At 39.7% G+C, this 16,726-nt stretch overlaps 1 protein-coding gene across 3 annotated transcripts in view; it reads right to left on the bottom strand.

The window, feature by feature from the left end:
• Window positions 1–16,726, bottom strand: part of kiaa1549la (KIAA1549-like a) — a 138,392-nt gene that overhangs the window by 56,263 nt on the left and 65,403 nt on the right. For all 3 annotated transcript variants that reach the window (XM_085780071.1, XM_085780070.1, XM_085780072.1), the window contains exons 6-9: window positions 13,575–13,708; window positions 12,521–12,689; window positions 3,988–4,047; window positions 2,744–2,904 (exon numbers count right to left, since the gene is read on the bottom strand). In XM_085780071.1, coding sequence (XP_085636197.1) covers window positions 2,744–2,904; window positions 3,988–4,047; window positions 12,521–12,689; window positions 13,575–13,708 — 524 coding nt within the window. The remainder of the gene's footprint in view (window positions 1–2,743; window positions 2,905–3,987; window positions 4,048–12,520; window positions 12,690–13,574; window positions 13,709–16,726) is intronic.

The following is a 16,726-nucleotide window of genomic DNA, read 5'->3' as shown; positions in this document are numbered from 1 at the left end:
TCATCGTCATCGTCGTCGTCGTCTGTGGACATAGTTAATATGAACTCCTTTATCTCTTCAAACCCAAAGATTAAAAAGATCCACAGTGGCCCAATCAAACGTCTGAATGGGCTCCGTTGCTTTGATCATCACAAACCATTTGCAGCGAGATAACCACACTCGGTGCAGAGAGACACTCAGGGACGACTGAGTCACTTGAAATCTCAATTTCATTTTATCGTACATCAAACACCTTCTTCTTTTTTTTCCTTCTTCTTCTCAAACTTGACGAACGTATCACTCGATTTAATCAAGTCTGGTAATTTGATTTTGTCATAAAAAAGAAGGGATGTGTGTTATTAAACGGCTGGATGACTACAGACCCCCTCCTCCCCCTCCTCCTCCTCTCTGTCAGCGCCTCCCTCCTCCGTCACTGCAGCCATAAAACTGGTCATCTGTGACTTCCCATTAAACCGTGCGGGCGTGTGAGGCGTAAAGCCCAGGAGGAGTCAATCGTTGTCTTAATTTGAACAATATGGAACGGGAAATAACACACACACACACAGACACACACACACAACTTTGTAGTGTGGTAGAGCTGATGGAGGCCGTCAGTTCAAGTAAACTAATTCCCTAATCTTCATCCCACCTCGGCTCAATTTGAACACTTTCTCCCCCTCCAGCACCGTCCTCTGTTCACACAAACACAAACAAGTCTCACAAACACACACAGCGTGACAACATTCAACTCTACCTGCACAAACCTGTCTCATCACTTCTTGGTGATTAATTGTGTATGAACATAATTACCGATTAATTTTCTGTCATCTAAACTGGTTCGGATCAAATTTCTGTCATCAATTTGCTGTGTTTTTCCCCTCGTTCTATGATCTATTATTATTAGTAGTATTTATATGATTTCATTATAAGTCTTATTATAAGTCACAAGGAGGCTGTTGCTAATATAAAAATCTACATTTTGATTTTTTTTTCTCAACAAGAAACATTTCAGTTTTATTCAGTTTTATTCACACACAGAACATATTGACATACAGAAGTTGTCATTGTTTAAACTGAAGGAAAGTTATGTAACTGTGTGTGAATCAGGTCTCCCGTTGAAGCTATCTAAAGCTTATTGAGGGAGCTTGGATACCTACAAAACAAAACTATGTATGTATGTATTGTACAAATACAATACAATGCAATACAATACATAGAAAACGAAACAATACAGTACATAGAACAGACATTAGACAGCATGGACCCCATACATACCAACAGTGGCTTTCTGTAGAACATTTAAGTGTAGGATGTTGCATGACAGTTATATATACTCTACTATATACTACTCACAGAAAGTTAGGGATGTTTGGCTTTTGGATTAAATTTCAGAATGCACCTAAAATGCACTACAGTATAACCTGAATAACATGCTGTTCTCTAACAAGGTGATTAACCACAAAAATCACAAGCACCGGCTGATTTAGTGGTTCAATTGTCATTGAACCACTAAATGTTCTGGTTCAATGACAGTTTGTATACAGTCCTCTTCTCTCTCCCTCTCCTCTCCACCATGTTCAAATGTTGACATCATGAGACCAAGACAACACTTTGATCAAATTGATCAAGTTATTGAGACATTGAGATTTTTGTTGTGCTATTATAGCCACCACTGTTGTTAGCTTTTGGTTGATTGCATCCTTCTACTTAAAAGGCTTTCATGATAGAATATCACTGTAGCAGGAACTGTTTATAGGGATATTCTTGTCAAATATCTCTAACTTTTTGTGAGTAGTGTATATTGTAGTTAAGTGTATGTAGAGCTACATCTAGGTCTTTGCTGAAAGCCAAGTTGGAGCTGTCCGTGGTGCTGAAAGTGGAGCTGTTCACCGGCAGACATTCACATTCTCCCTCAGGATCTTAGTGTAATAACTTTGTTGTTGATTGTATTTCAATTTCATGTTAACACCCCCATCAGGTAACAATTAAACCAGTTTTTATATACAGAACTTGGTTTTATTTATTTATTTATGCAGCTCTTATCGGCCTCTTACCCACTTTAGTGCTTTGTTTTAATGTGCGTCGTTATCAGACGCAGGTGATTGGATTGCTACTGTTTTTAATAAACTCTTTTTATTGTGATGCTGATTAGCTGAAAGTAAAGTCAATGTAATTACTGAACCTTAACTTAGTCTATAATTTCCTTGTTAGCAGAGACGGGACAGCTGTAAACTGAAGCAGACGTAATTTATTACAGTACATACTGCAAAAACTCAAAATCTTACCAAGAATATTTGTCTTATTTCTAGTCAAAATGTCATTTCTAGTCAAAACAAATCAAATTATACTCAAAATAAGACTTGTCACATAAAAATTAGCTTGTTTTTAGACATTTTTTTTTTTTACTTCTTTCAAGCATATTTTCACTTGCAATAAGTAGAAAAATCTGATAGTGGAGCAAGTTTTTCTTTCTTATTACAAGCACAAAAAACTTGCTTTCACTGGCAGATTTTTCTACTTATTTCAAGTGAAAATTTGTTTGAAATAAGTGAAAATTATCTAAAAACAAGTTACTTTATAGGTGGTGAGGTGGAAAGAGATTAGTTTTGACTAGTAGAAATTATACATTTTGACAAGAAATAAGACATTTATTCTTGGAAAGATTTTGAGTTTTTGCAGTGCACGCAATCTCACCTTACCTTATCTCCATCATAACAACACACACACACACACACACACACAGAGGAGTCCCATCCCCTCCTACCTGAACGGTGTAGCCCCCGACCGTGGTCGCCCGGCGGGACCGCACTGTCCGAGATCCCTGCCGGCCGGCCACCAGGAAGAGCTCGGCCAGCCGCTGCTCCATCAGGCTGGCGAAGCTCTGGTAGTTGGCCTCCAGGGAGGAGCTGTCCACATCCTGGATCACTGCGAGGACAAGACGACGAGAGAGAGGACAGGTGAGGAGAGGGGTTTAGAGGTGGGGGGGGGGGGTAAAGAGGTGTTCAGGCGGGCAAAAAGAGGAAGAAAACCGGCAACAGGATGAAGGAGGAGGAGGAGGAGGATGGGATGAGAAGGGAAGCGAAGAGATGAGGCAGGAAGAGAACAGAGGGAGGGGAACAGGGGGGAGAAAAGGTGTGAAAAGAAGGAGAGTGTGAAGACAGGAGGAGGTGATGGGAGACAAATCAAGGAGAGATCATTCAAGGACAGAAATGATGGAAGAAAAAGAAGAAGAAGAGAGAAAAACGAGTGGGATATTAGAGAGGACAGAACGATCGTCCCGTCCATTTAAAAGCTGTTCATCCACAAACTTCTATTACAGCTGCAGCGACCGACACACACACACACACACACACACACACACACACACACACAGACACACAAAGGGAGTAGTGTTTGCATCAATCTTGTGCCTGAGTCTCTTACTAGCGGCTATAAATGAGATGGAGCAGTGACACACACACACACACACACACACACACACACACACACACACACACACACACACACACGTATAGACACAGACACTTCGGCATCGTTCACACCCGGCCCTGATGTGATGTGAAGCGATCTCTCCCTCTGCCCCAGTCAGGAGGCTGTGAATTATACATCAATAGGTTTTTCCCAGGAACAGAGCAGCTAAAGACACCGAGCACAGAGAGGAAGGGAGAGAGTGAGCAAGGGAAGAGGTGTTAAGAGGAGGGAGAGAGGAGGGAAGGAGGGAAAATGTAGAGAACCAATACTATTGTGCTGACATGCACAACGAGAGAGAGATTGTGCACCGGGGCATTTAACTAACTGCTGTTTAGTCCAGTCGATGCAGCTCTTTATTACCGCTGATCACCCAGTAACACTTTTGTCTGTGTGTGTGTGTGTGTGTGTGTGTGTGTGTGTGTGTGTGTGTGTGTGTGTGTGTGTGTGTGTGTGTGTGTGTGTGGGAGAGAGAGAGAGAGAGAGAGAGAGAGAGAGAGAGAGAGAGAGAGAGAGAGAGAGAGAGAGAGAGCAATTTACCTGTTTTCACCCAGTAGTTCTTGGTTGCCATCGACGTGTTGAGATTGTGGTATTCAAGAGCTGGAGAGAGAAAAAGACAAAAACTATAGTTATCTCAAGTTTTTAGAAAGTTTAAAGGGATAATTCAACAGTCATAGCAGTAGGTTCGTTACCTGTAACTGTCGGTGCAAGCTGTTTTTAGAACGGCGGAGCAGAGACGCGAGCTGCTCAGAGCTACGCTACGGAGGCTAATGGGATTTCTTGGTTTCCCTCATCAAACTCAACCAAGAAATCCCATGAGCCTCCGTAGCGTAGCTCTGAGCAGCTCACGGCTCTGCTCCGCCGTTCTAAAAATAGCTTGCACCGACAGTTAAAGGTAACAAACCTACTGCTATGACTATAGGGATCATGGCAATGGGCCAATTTGCCAAAATGTTGAACTATCCCTTTAATTTAACAATGACTTTTGTATCAACACCAGACCAATTAATTTCAACTCCTAAACCACACGTGTACTTCTTATCTTCTTCTTCTTCTTCTTACTTGTGTGTGTGTATAGTATGAATCTGTCTTAAAATGAACCATTGAGCACATTTGTATACTGCTAATTACAAAATTAAATGTCAAGTGAGTTAGAAAGTGCTTTTAATTAAGGTAAGTTGGCAAAATATAAATAAAATATGTATTTAATGTGTTTTCCTACAGTATTTGTTCTTGTAATACAACAGTTATACAGGCCTGCGGGGCCACAAAAGGCCAACAACAACAACAACCCCACGCCAGACAATTATTCTTTTGTTTAATTGCCAATAAGAAATAAGAAATGTCCATTCATTTGGAAATCAATTAGCATTTGCATTTGGGAGCCTGTGTGTGTGTGTGTAACTGAGGTTCAAGTTAAGCATCAACATCATTAATTCTGGTGCAACTGGAGCTGAATTATCCATTTATTTTTTATTTCTGCCTTATAAAACAATTGTTTTGTAAAGCTTATATGTTTCATTGCAATAAATGAAACATATAAAGTCATCCGATTTGTATAAACCTTGAATATCTTGAACAAAGTGGACAAAAATCTGAACATAAATACATATAAACTGGTATTTTGTGCTGTAAACATGTCGTAGTTTCTGCTTGTGGGTACATTCAGGATCTGAAGCCTCATCTCTCTGTCCAGCATCAACATGAAACCTCAGTAATGAGCTAAATGTACCTTTATAATTTGTGTATCTTAATGCCTCTTAGTGAAGTTTAAAGTGGATTATTTTTGATTAGAGGCTTTTAGGGAGCGACTGCAGCTCTGTTGATGTGACAGACAGTGTTGTGCTGCTTTGCTGTTTGCTGTTGTGTGTGCTGGAGCGACAGATCTGCAGAGGAGGAGCCGGTGGTGGTGGTGGTATACGGACGATAAAACCCCACCTGTCAGGTTTCATTATCAACCTTTACATTTTTACCGCTCACTGTCGACTTCCTCCGTCCATCTACCCACAGCGGCCCTCTCTCTGTTTCACTCTCTACCTGTGCAGCCCTATTCATTCATTTCCTAAAACGCCGGCTCCTCTTTATCCATCCGACCGACCATCATCGCTCCCTCTAGTCCGTCCGTCCGTCCGTGCCTCTTTCCGATTGTCCTGTTCGTCTGGCTGCCCCATCGCTCCATCCTTATTTCGCCATCTGCCTGTTTCACCATCTGTCTCCACCTAACTCCTCCGAGCTGGCCGCCTGCCGAGAGTTGTGTTTAACTCGAGTCAATGGTGTTGCAGCGGCGGTCGCTGTTAATACCAGCCAGTGTTGCTGCTCAGCTCCCCGACTATCTGCTACCTCCTCCTCCTCTTCCTCCCCTGATGCATCTGTACGTGAGCGCATTTACATTCACCGCCGAGCTCCTCTCCATCTCTCTCTCTCTCCAGCTTAAACCAGCTTGCAGCTCTGAAGTGCTCATGTTCAGGCTCATTCGTCGTGCCCTTTTTTACACCAGAATCCAGTGCATCCAACTCATCGACCCCGCAACCAGCTGCAAGATCTAATAGTTGCATTAAAAAACAGAAATAGGAGAAATGGAAAATGCCTCCAAACTAATGAGATAAACAAATAGAGGACGGTTGGTTTGAAGGATGAGGCTGGGATTATTCGACAAATCCCATAAAAAGACCAAAACATTGAGTTGGTCTCGTCTTACATCACTATTTGTGTTGTATGTTTATGTTCAAGTGACAAATCCCTGTAGCAGCTGATTAATAATGACCGGAGCATCGTACTTTATGTTATATAGAGCAACAAAGTCTGCATGAGGAGGGAGGAGGTTCAGGGTGGAGATATTTGTTTTTCTTTAAGCACAACCACAACACTTCACCATGTGTTTATCACCATAAACACAAAGATTATTTGGTAACCCTTCAATTTACAGGCCACTAACTACAGTACGTGATAATGTCAAGAAATAACAAGTAATTGTGAAGTAATGTCAAGAAATAGCCAAGAAATAATGGTCAATTTCATAGTAATGTTGTGTTTTTCATAAAGGCTAAAGATTACACATGCTTTTCATGCTTTGAATTTTTTGGGAAAGGCCTGAATTTTTCTCCACCAACTCCTTGAAATTGACTGATATTTCTGGACTCTGTCTACGCAATCAATCGTTACTTCTTGGCTATATTCCTCAACATTACTATGAAATGGGCCGTTATATCTAGGCTATTTCTAGACATTATGACACAATTAATCGTTTTTTCTTGGCTATTTCTTGACAAATTAACGGCCTGTAAATTAAAGGGTTACCAAAACTTAATCTTAGTTTATCAAAGTTCAATTTCCTGTGAATCTCAGCTCTCTGTTCTCCATATTCCAAACCTGAGCACTAGTTTACTTGTTATATTTCTTGACATTATCGCGTCATTAACGGCCTGTAAACTAAAGGGTTACAATAATATTTCTCTGAATTTTACCAAACTGTTTTGGTCCCTAAGCCTAACCAACTACATTGTAGTATTGCCATGATATACGGTTTAACAATCTAATGCAAATCATGAATGAGAGGATGTACAGTATCTCATCCTACGGAGGCATCATGGCGTCCTTTGAATGCACATTGTTTCTATTGTGATCGTATACATTTAGATTTGCCTGTTCATCCTCTGACATAAAGATCATGAATGAATCTCCTGTTCAGTTCGGCGGCTACACGCTCGTCAACATCGACTCCAGACAGTGAAGTCGATCAATAACACTCTGCTGCTTTGATCACTGATCAGTCTTTGTTTCTCCCAGTGTGAAACCGACGTCGATGTGTCTGCACCAATAAACATCTGGACTGTTCAGATCATCACCAATGTGTCAGAATGAGTTTATGATGTGATTCTATTTTCTCTTTGTTTCATTTTTTAGAAAAACAACTTGTTTTTAAATGAGCACTCTGGGTTTTTTATGGCAAATCCAAGTGTGTTTTGGATGTGAAGTGTGTGTGTGTGTATGCGTGCTGTGCTGTCTGGGCGTTGAGAGCACGCACAAATAGATCTAATCTAATCTCAACAGGCTAAAATTAGCTCATTCAGGGGACATGGACAACAGATTGCCTTTGGCATGATTCAGATGATAGGAGCTGTACAGCTGTTTGCCCTTTTTAAAATCTCACAGATGGCACAAGAGGTTAGAGTGGTTCATAAACAGAGCTCATGAGACCCATCTCTTCCACCGTAATGTCTTTTAATAGATGTAATTGAACAAAACAAACACAACGTTTGTGTGGAGCGCTGCAGTAAATAATGTTTACTGTGATTTTTTTATCTATTATGACACGTCTTTTATCTATTTTTTCCCCGAGAGTTTCCCCCCTCCCATCCTCCTCCCGTGATAGATGACACTGAGATTGCAGCTTTAAATACTGACACAAACACAACGGAGACAGTTTACTTTTTTCAGTATTTAACCAAAACCGTGATCTCCCACGTAACTTTAAAGCACCGCTAATGAGGTATATTTTGGATACCCGGAGGCGAGAGTTTCACAACGAGCCAAACATCACACACACACACACACAACTGTTTGACGTATAAACGTGTTAGAAGACAGTTCCCCACTTCCACATCCAGCAGACGTAGGGGCCTCGTTAATGTTCATTTATAGTCTTGTTTTATATCTGTCTGATGAGCGCTTAATATTAAAGGGAAAATCTCACAATATGTGTGTTAGACAAATAAAACTTATATACAATATGTGCTGCCTTGCTGACGTTATATCTAAGCTGCTGTGCTGCAACAGTTGTCACATTAACTCTGCTTTTAGCTCTTGTTTTGGTCTCCACCTACTACAGTGGGTGTTTTAGCTTCTGTTTAATGGCTGCATGGCTGCTTCCTTTGCTTCCTGTCTGCTGTTTGGTGATGGACACACAGCACACAGGAGACTCATTAAAGGGAAAATATGCAAGTCCAGACGTTTTTTTCCTCTGTTTTACTAACCCTCCTCCCTCCCATGTGCATTTGTTCTCAACAAAGCCCATGAGAAATCAGTCCATGGAGCGGCAGATAACGTTATTTATCATATACGATGTTACGACGTGTATATTTGTGTAGTCTAACAGTCATAAACAAGAGATTACGGGTTACAGGGCGCCTCCATTCTCCCTGGAACAAGTCATTTAACCCTCACAATTACTCCAAAGCTGTTTAATTAAGGTAAAAAGGTAAATAGTTTCTCTTTAAAGCCTTTTACTTATGTTTTTTGCAGCTAAATTGGACAAAAAATTCATTTGAGCCATTGTCTGTATTGATTCTTCGTGCACCAAACCATCGACCCCCAAATCATATTTCGAAAAAGCAAATTACTTATTACACGTTGTAGAAGAGTGAAAGGACTGAAACATGAGGTTCCCATGACGCCACATTAACGCTTGTTATCCTACTCCACTTACACAGGATAACCTTGATTCACCCCCTTCCCTTCCTTTTGGAGAAGCAGGTCAAACATACGCTAAGTCAGGAATCTGCCCTGTAGTGAATTCAGTGGGCCTCAGTTTGGCACTGTACATATGCTGTCTAAGTCTGTCTCAGCCCAGCAGCACACTGACTGCTGCTGCTGCTGCTGCTGCTGCTGCACAGAGCGAGCAGCAGAACAAACTGTTATGTAATGACTATTAAATTAGCAGGAGGAGGGCAGACTCTTCCTCATGTCCACTACTTCTGTGGGCGGGAAACAAGCGGGTTGAAGTTGGGTCATTTTTCTGTCCTGCATTTGAGCTGTGAATGTTTTTTATTATTTTGTTTTTTGGTTGTTATTGTTGTTCCCCCTTGTGTAAATACAAAAAAAAAAAACCTTCCTCTTTACTCGCTGTTCCTCCATCCTACCTCCAACCTCTGTTCAGACTTTCAAGACTGAAATAAAGCTCTGAGTGCTAAAAAATCTTCTTTTTTTGGGGGGATTCAAGTTCAGCTTAGTGCACTCGCTCCCTTCCTACTCACAGAGCGTGGACGTGGCCACTGTCACTCTCCTTGTATTTTCAAGTCGACCTTCACAAGCTTGAGGGGGAAACACGATTAAACGGTAGAAACAATGAAAAAAACACCTCCCTTCCCTCCGGTGCATTAGCGGGGAGCAGGAATTTGTACAAATATTTTGATGCAAGGCGCACAACATCAGCGTGTGTTTACTACGGTGGCCCTGAGAGCTCAGCGCACTTAGTTTAAGAAAACAGATGCAAATACACAAAATGTCTCCATCAATTTGCCGACACATGCGCTGCAAATGAAAACCAAACAAATGAGCTGCAACAAAGTCATAGCAGTGGGATGGGAGGTTAGGGGGGGAGGGCTACCTCTCACTCTCTTTCTATCAGACTTGAAGCAAAAAAAAAGGATGAACCTAAAGCGACACACTTTTAATTTTTAAAAAAGTCTCAATTAGAGCTGCAACAATTAATCGATTAATCAAACAATAATCGATGATGAAATTAATCGTCCACTATTTTGATAATCTAATAATCGGTTTGAGTAGTTTTATAAGAAAAAAAGTCAAAATTCTCTGATTTTAGCTTCTTAAATGTGAATATTTCTGGTTTCTTTGTTCCTTTATTGCAATAAACTGAGTCTCTCTTTGTGGACAAAATAAGACATTTGAGGACGTCATCTTGTGGTTTGAGGAACACTGATTGATATTTTTCAACATTTTTTAACATTTTATTGACCAAACAACTAATCGATTAATCGTTTCAATAATCGACACATTAAACGTTAATGGAAATAATCGTTAGTTGCAGCCCTAGTCTCAATTGTGTTTTTTTTTTCACAGCAAGTTGTCAAATTGATGAAAATGTTTTGTGAATTTGCAGCATGTTGAACTCTCTGGGCCACCGTAGTTTACCTTGCAGGAATTAATAATGCAAAAAGTGCAAGAGGTGAGGTAACGGCAGAGGGAGATGAGCCAACACAAGAGAGAGAGAGAGAGAGAGAGAGAGAGAGAGAGAGAGAGGTGATGAAAGATTTCTGGGTCTGAGGAGTCACCCGCTGAACTAGAAATGAACATCGACGGTAACGGAGAGAAAAAAACCCTCCCATTGTGTCAGAGTAAGCTAAAATAACACCATTAGGACACAATGTCAAGTCAGCACAATGTTAACACCAATCCTGTTCTGCAAAAAAATATGCTCTTAGATGTCAGTTTACATGAAGCTCTTCAAACGGCTGCCACACACTGTTGTTGTTGCGTTTGATATGGTGATGTGAATAAGCGCAGGCATGAAGCATCAGCATGAGGAAGTGTTGCTGCAGCATTTACTTATTATAAAAAATGTATAATATGTTAAACATTTGAAACTGCCCCTTATGTTTTCACCTCTAGCTCTTTGTAAATAATTACAAATTCATCAAACTTTGTCCTCCATTGCTGTTGAGGCGACGGCTCTGAGGTACCATCAAGTGAATGAGTATTATTGAGCAAAGCAGCCGAACCAAAGTGTAATTTGTTGGCTCGTTGCCGTTAATTGTGGGTCAGACAATGGCAGCCAAGTCTTTATAAGTCGCCTGAAGAGCAGAGAAATCGTTGTTGCTGCTGCTGCGATTGCTCAGAAATGAGCAATGACCAAAGAGTGGAAAAGTCAACGAGCGGTGGAGGCTGAGTCATGCAGCTGCTGGCGGCTCAAAGACGTCCACACAAGTTTCACCTGATGACTTCACTTCGCATTTTGAAGACGTGTAACTGTGTCTGTGTAGACCTCTATTCTCACTCTATAAACAAGCTTTAAACATTTTAGACCAGAATTAAGCTACAAAAATGGCACCATTGCAAAATCATTGAGAAATACAATTTGTTGACTTTTTCCAATTTTATAAAATTCTCTTTTCTGAAAGTTGTTTTTAATTAAGTGCGTAAATGGACTGGCCCCACAAGCGATGTCTCAGATCTTTAATAAGACGGATGACAAGGAGCATAACCAAGCAAAACTGTAAAATTTGAAGATGCAGGACAACATTTGGCCAATATAATACGGAATTATTTACCATCAGAAATTAAATCCCAAACAGGACTAAAGAGGTTTAGTGTGAAAGTTAAACATCGGCTCAAGCAGCAGCAGAAATGTGAACATTAACTTCTCTCAAGTCATTGTCAATACAGCACTTTACTAATGTTAAATTTAACTTGTGTTTTAATCTGAAATTTACAACTGCAACTGTGTTTATTTATTCATGGTACCTATTCACTGTATTATCTACTGTATTTATAACATTGCATTTATTGTATTCAGTATATTTTATCCTATTCTAAAGCCTGACCAGGGACAAAGACTGCAAATTAGCTGAAGCTAGACTTCTTATATGCATCACATTTTCCCATTTTTTGTGGCAATGTTGTATGTATCGTCCCTGTTAAATAAAATAAAATAAAATAAATCATTACATCTGTCCTATAACTGCCTGTTTAATGGTATTGATCCTGCTGATTTAATGTTTAATGGAGTAGAAATCAGTGAGAATTGTTTCTCACTTTTATCTCATGGCATCTAAACATGAATCTAGCATTGGTTGTATTTGTCTAGGATTTGGATGTGATTCACTTTCTGTTGCTGGTTTCACAAATATTTACTCACAGTTACTGTATGTGGAGAGAAATGTTGCAGAAAAAATCTTGTTGTATTCAAGGGGGAAAAAAAATAAAAATCTTTGTATGAATCCCAGAACACTTCATCCTACAGCAAGATAATGAACCAAAATATTAGAGGAGGAGAGCCAGACAGAGACGAGCAGCACAGTGTCCAGACTTAAACCTCAGCTGGTTTGGAAAGTACTGGACGAATGGTGAAACCAAAAGTTCAACACTTGTTTTTGGGAAACTTCTGCAACAAACTTTCTGGTGCATTCGGTTTATTTGGCTTTAGATTAAACGTAGCTAAAGAAGAAAGTTGTTTCCAACGTCTTTAATTAATTATTTGTCCTGCGGTTTAATTCCAGAAACGCAGAGACACAGTATTATGTAATTATGTCTTGTATGAGTCATCTCCTCAGCTGCCTGTCAGTGTCTCTCTCTCTCTCTCTCTCTCTCTCTGCGGGTGAACTGCAGCTTTACTTACGCTCAGCGATGACCAGCGGTGGGTAGAACAGGAAGTAGCCCACCAGCTCGGCGGTCAGCTGGTTGAGGAGACCGCTGGAGATCGTCCCGTTGAGAAACGCATCCTGGTTCTTCACCACGTAGACCAGAGAGACGGACGGAGAGCCCGGCTCCTGGGACACGCTCTGGATCTGGAGGTTGAAGACAAAATAACATTTTAATATTTTATGTCAATCCACCAAATCAAATATACGTCTCGCCGTACCCCCCATTGGTGCAATATAAGACTTGATTATACAATTCCTTATTTATAGCAAACACACAAACAGGCAGCAGTGGGCGCACATGTATAATTCAGACATTCGTACAGAAATATAAATGCTATCATACCGAGCGTCTAAGATGCCCATGAAGAATGCATAGCAGAGACCCAGACACAGTATGACACTCTGAACGAACAATATTTTTTTCCTTCTATAATAAAAACCTGTGTGACGTTTTTGGAAATAATGTGACTGAGTCACCACAGAGAAGTGGATGATGATACAAGATACGAGGAATTCCTATTACATCCCTCCACCAGCATCAATATTTCAGCCGATGAATTATGAATGGACCCTATATCTGCCTCTGCTCGCCGAGACCTACTTTACGATCATGGTGGCGTGTGCATGTACATGTATATGCCGCAGTCATGAGGATACCTTGACAGCCAGAGAGAGGGACTGGAAATAAAGTGGGGATGAGGGGGGAAAGATGTGGAGAACAAAAGAAGAAGGAAGAACCAAAAAGCTTTGATTGCATCTCTGGAAAAAAAAAAAAAAAACTGGTTGTGTTCCTTTAAGACACACACAGTGTAGCTACTGTTGCTGCACCAGGCATGTAAGAAGTTGTAGCGCTATAAGCATCCTGAATTTCACCAGGAGCCTTATGACTCATGTCAGCTCCGATTCGCACGCTACATGCAAATGTGATACACTTGGCTGTCTGCATGTTGCACTAAGAATAGCCTCTGTATGTGTGTGTGTGTTTGTGTGTGTGTTTGTGTGTGTGTAGATGTGTAAAGTGTGCAGCACCTCCACAGTGAGCCTGTTGTAGGTCTCCAGCACTTTGTCCTGCGCCTCGTCGAAGGCGTTCTCCAGCCGCTGCTCCAACATCTGGACGAAGCTGCAGGTGTAGACGTGGTCTGTCGGGCCGACGAACCTCAGCACTGCAGGAGGAAACACAAGAGCATTCATCTGAGGTGTATGCATCGTATATATCGCACACACACACAGCAAAATGAAGTGTATTATGAGGCTTGATTTGGGAATGTTTAGCATAACACATCAAATTATTACACCTTTTAAAATGTATAATGTCAGAAACTCACTCTTCATCCTCATAGGCTTGCTCTTAAACAACAACTAGATTTGATTAATTTATCTGCTTTATCAACTCAACTCAACTTCATTTACATAGCACTTTAAAACAACCGTAGTTGAAAGTGCTGTACATAGAGATATAAAACAATTAAAGGCAATAAAATAAATAAAACAGACAGTAGAATAGTTGTTTCATTGTTTTTAAAAGCATTTATAAACAATAAATAAAAGCAAACCATAAAACACTAAAACAAGAGCAGTCTCATGCAGAGTTGAAAGCCAGGGAGTAAAAATGGATTTTAAGACTAGTTTTAAAAATGGACAGTGAGGAGGCTTAGTCTTTTATCAAATAAAAACATGTACGTTTCAACATTTTCAAGCAGTTTTATCATTGGAAAAATAAATTAGTAAATAAAGTACAAGGAATTCTTATATAAGTACGTGTGATTCACGTACAAATTTCACAATAACGGGCCCAATACTGAGCCTTGAGGAATCCCACAAGAATGAATTTGAAAAAAATGTTGACTTTATTGGATTTATCTCCTGCACATATCTTAGCAGGCTTGTACCAAATGGACAGATTGGACACTGTCATGTATAACGGGACAGTTTGTATAGACATCTACATGAAAATATCTGAGATTTCTGTCGAGTTTTGGTCACCAGATGCCATATAACCTACATTAAACCAAATATCATCATCACACGGTGTTGGCGGCCAGCTGTGAGCCTGCTGGATTATCTTCAGATAAATACCACATGATACCTGTTTAATCAGAAGTGTGCTATGTTTCTACTCTTCTATTTTCTATTGATATCTATAAGGTTTCAGTTGTCATTGTTATTTACTGTACACTTTAATACAAACCCATCTGCAACAATCTACTTTATCATCAGTCTATATGTGAAATCTGTATCTAGGGCTCGGGGTTTTTAGGTATTAAAGAAAGTAGCGCTCTGGATAGATATTGTCTGTGTGACCGATAAACCTAAGTCGATGGAGAAAGAGGATTATCGCCACTATCTAGAATGAGAACAACTAAAAAAGAGTTGTCTGTCAGCATCGCGCGGCTCCGCACTGGGAGGAACAGGGTAAACAATATTGAGTCCATCAGCAGATTATAGAGGAGGTTATTAATGTTGTCTCGGTCCTTTCACCGCAGTCGGCCTCCATTCTTTTCTCTGCACTCCGTCTTTCTGAGTGTTTTTTAAATCTCTCTCTCTCTAAAAAAAAAAAAAAAAAAGGACAGGGAGACGAGAGGTAGAAGAACAATATTCTGACCTAAATTCAAAACTCTGGTGGTGCTCAAGAGTACGAGCTTCATCTACCAAAGAAAAAATAAATAAATAAAGACAGAAAAGTCTTTTATCACTGGTCTCTTAGTCCGCAACGCAAACCTTGTTGACCTAGTTGGTAACTCCACGCAAACTGAGCATAAATTGGTCTATACTGTGTATTTATGGTTCATGAGTGGCTATACTTCACACACACAGCTGCAAAGTAACATCAGCACCAATTTATGCTTCTCCTACTGAGATACAATGAATTATAACTGTGGTTGCGCTGATTATTAAATCCACCATGTGTAGTAGGGTTTAATCATTTCCACCCAGCAGCAGTTTGTGTAAATATTAATGGACCAAAATCAGCACCCGACATGGACACTAGAATAATTTAAAAGGGACTTATCATGGAAATATCATTTTTCGGAGGCTTAAGGATATATATTTAGGTATTTTAGTACTTGCCTTTTAGCCGGCAGACAATGAGAGTACTCAACAAAATCAGTATTTTGTGCTCTGCCTAGATCGAAATCCATGTGAGTTTACCCGCTGTTCCCTCAGCTGATACTGTTACGTCACTTGTTTTTGCAAATCTGCATAATACCGCCCCCTCCTGGGCAGTGTGGGGCAGTAACACGTTATGTAGTTAACGCGTTACTGTAATTTGATTACGTTTTTTTAATAACGGAGCAATGTGACGCATTATAAATTTCTAAAATAGTTATTAGATTATAGAAATTATGGTAACACTTTACAATAAGTACACACTATTAAGCATTAGTATGTAGTTTATAAATACACTTAGTGCTTATCAATGATGAATACAACATTTTTAACTGTGTTTATAAACTACATATTAATGAGTATTCATGTGTTATAAATGATGAATTCAGTATTTAATGCTTAACTTATGCTTGTGTTGCCGAAATTATATAGTTAGATGTTGATATTAGATTATAGTTACAAGCCCATTGCCTGTTCTCTCCGCTGCTCCCATTCTCGGTTTGTTTTTTGAGGCAATGAAGAAACTAACTAGTAACGTAAGTAATTACTTTTGAAATAAAGTAATCAGAGCAGTAGTGTGATTACTTTTAAAAGGAGTAGTTATCAGTAATTCAATTACTTTTCCAGACTAACTTTCCCAACGCTGCTCCATCCATGTTGTTTTTGCCACTTGCGAGGAACAAACCTCAAAACATGTACAGTGTTGCCAATAAAGTTGGAATAATTTAGTTTTCAGACACATTTCTCTTTTTATTTCTATTGTAAAGGTTAACTGTGGTTTGATTTTCACAGTGATATGTTTAGAAGAGATTGATCAATACAGTTTTGAGAAGATAAACACTTTATCTATCAAGAATAAATCACATTGTCACAATCATTTCATGAGAAGAGGTAAAAAAAAATATATATATATTTTATTCCAAGTTTATGGGCAACAGTGCATATAATCACTGAAACCGGACGACATGAAATCTATAAAACAAACTCACTGGTTTGGCTCATTTGATTATCTGTTTATATATCTACACATCATGGTGTTAGTGAAGTAAATAAATAAGACAAGTTCTGTTTCG

This window comes from Trachurus japonicus, chromosome 6 (genome assembly GCF_045865225.1).
Source record: "Trachurus japonicus isolate A0001 chromosome 6, Traja_1.0".
Taxonomy (NCBI): domain Eukaryota; kingdom Metazoa; phylum Chordata; class Actinopteri; order Carangiformes; family Carangidae; genus Trachurus; species Trachurus japonicus.
This window is presented reverse-complemented; position numbering and strand designations above follow the sequence as displayed.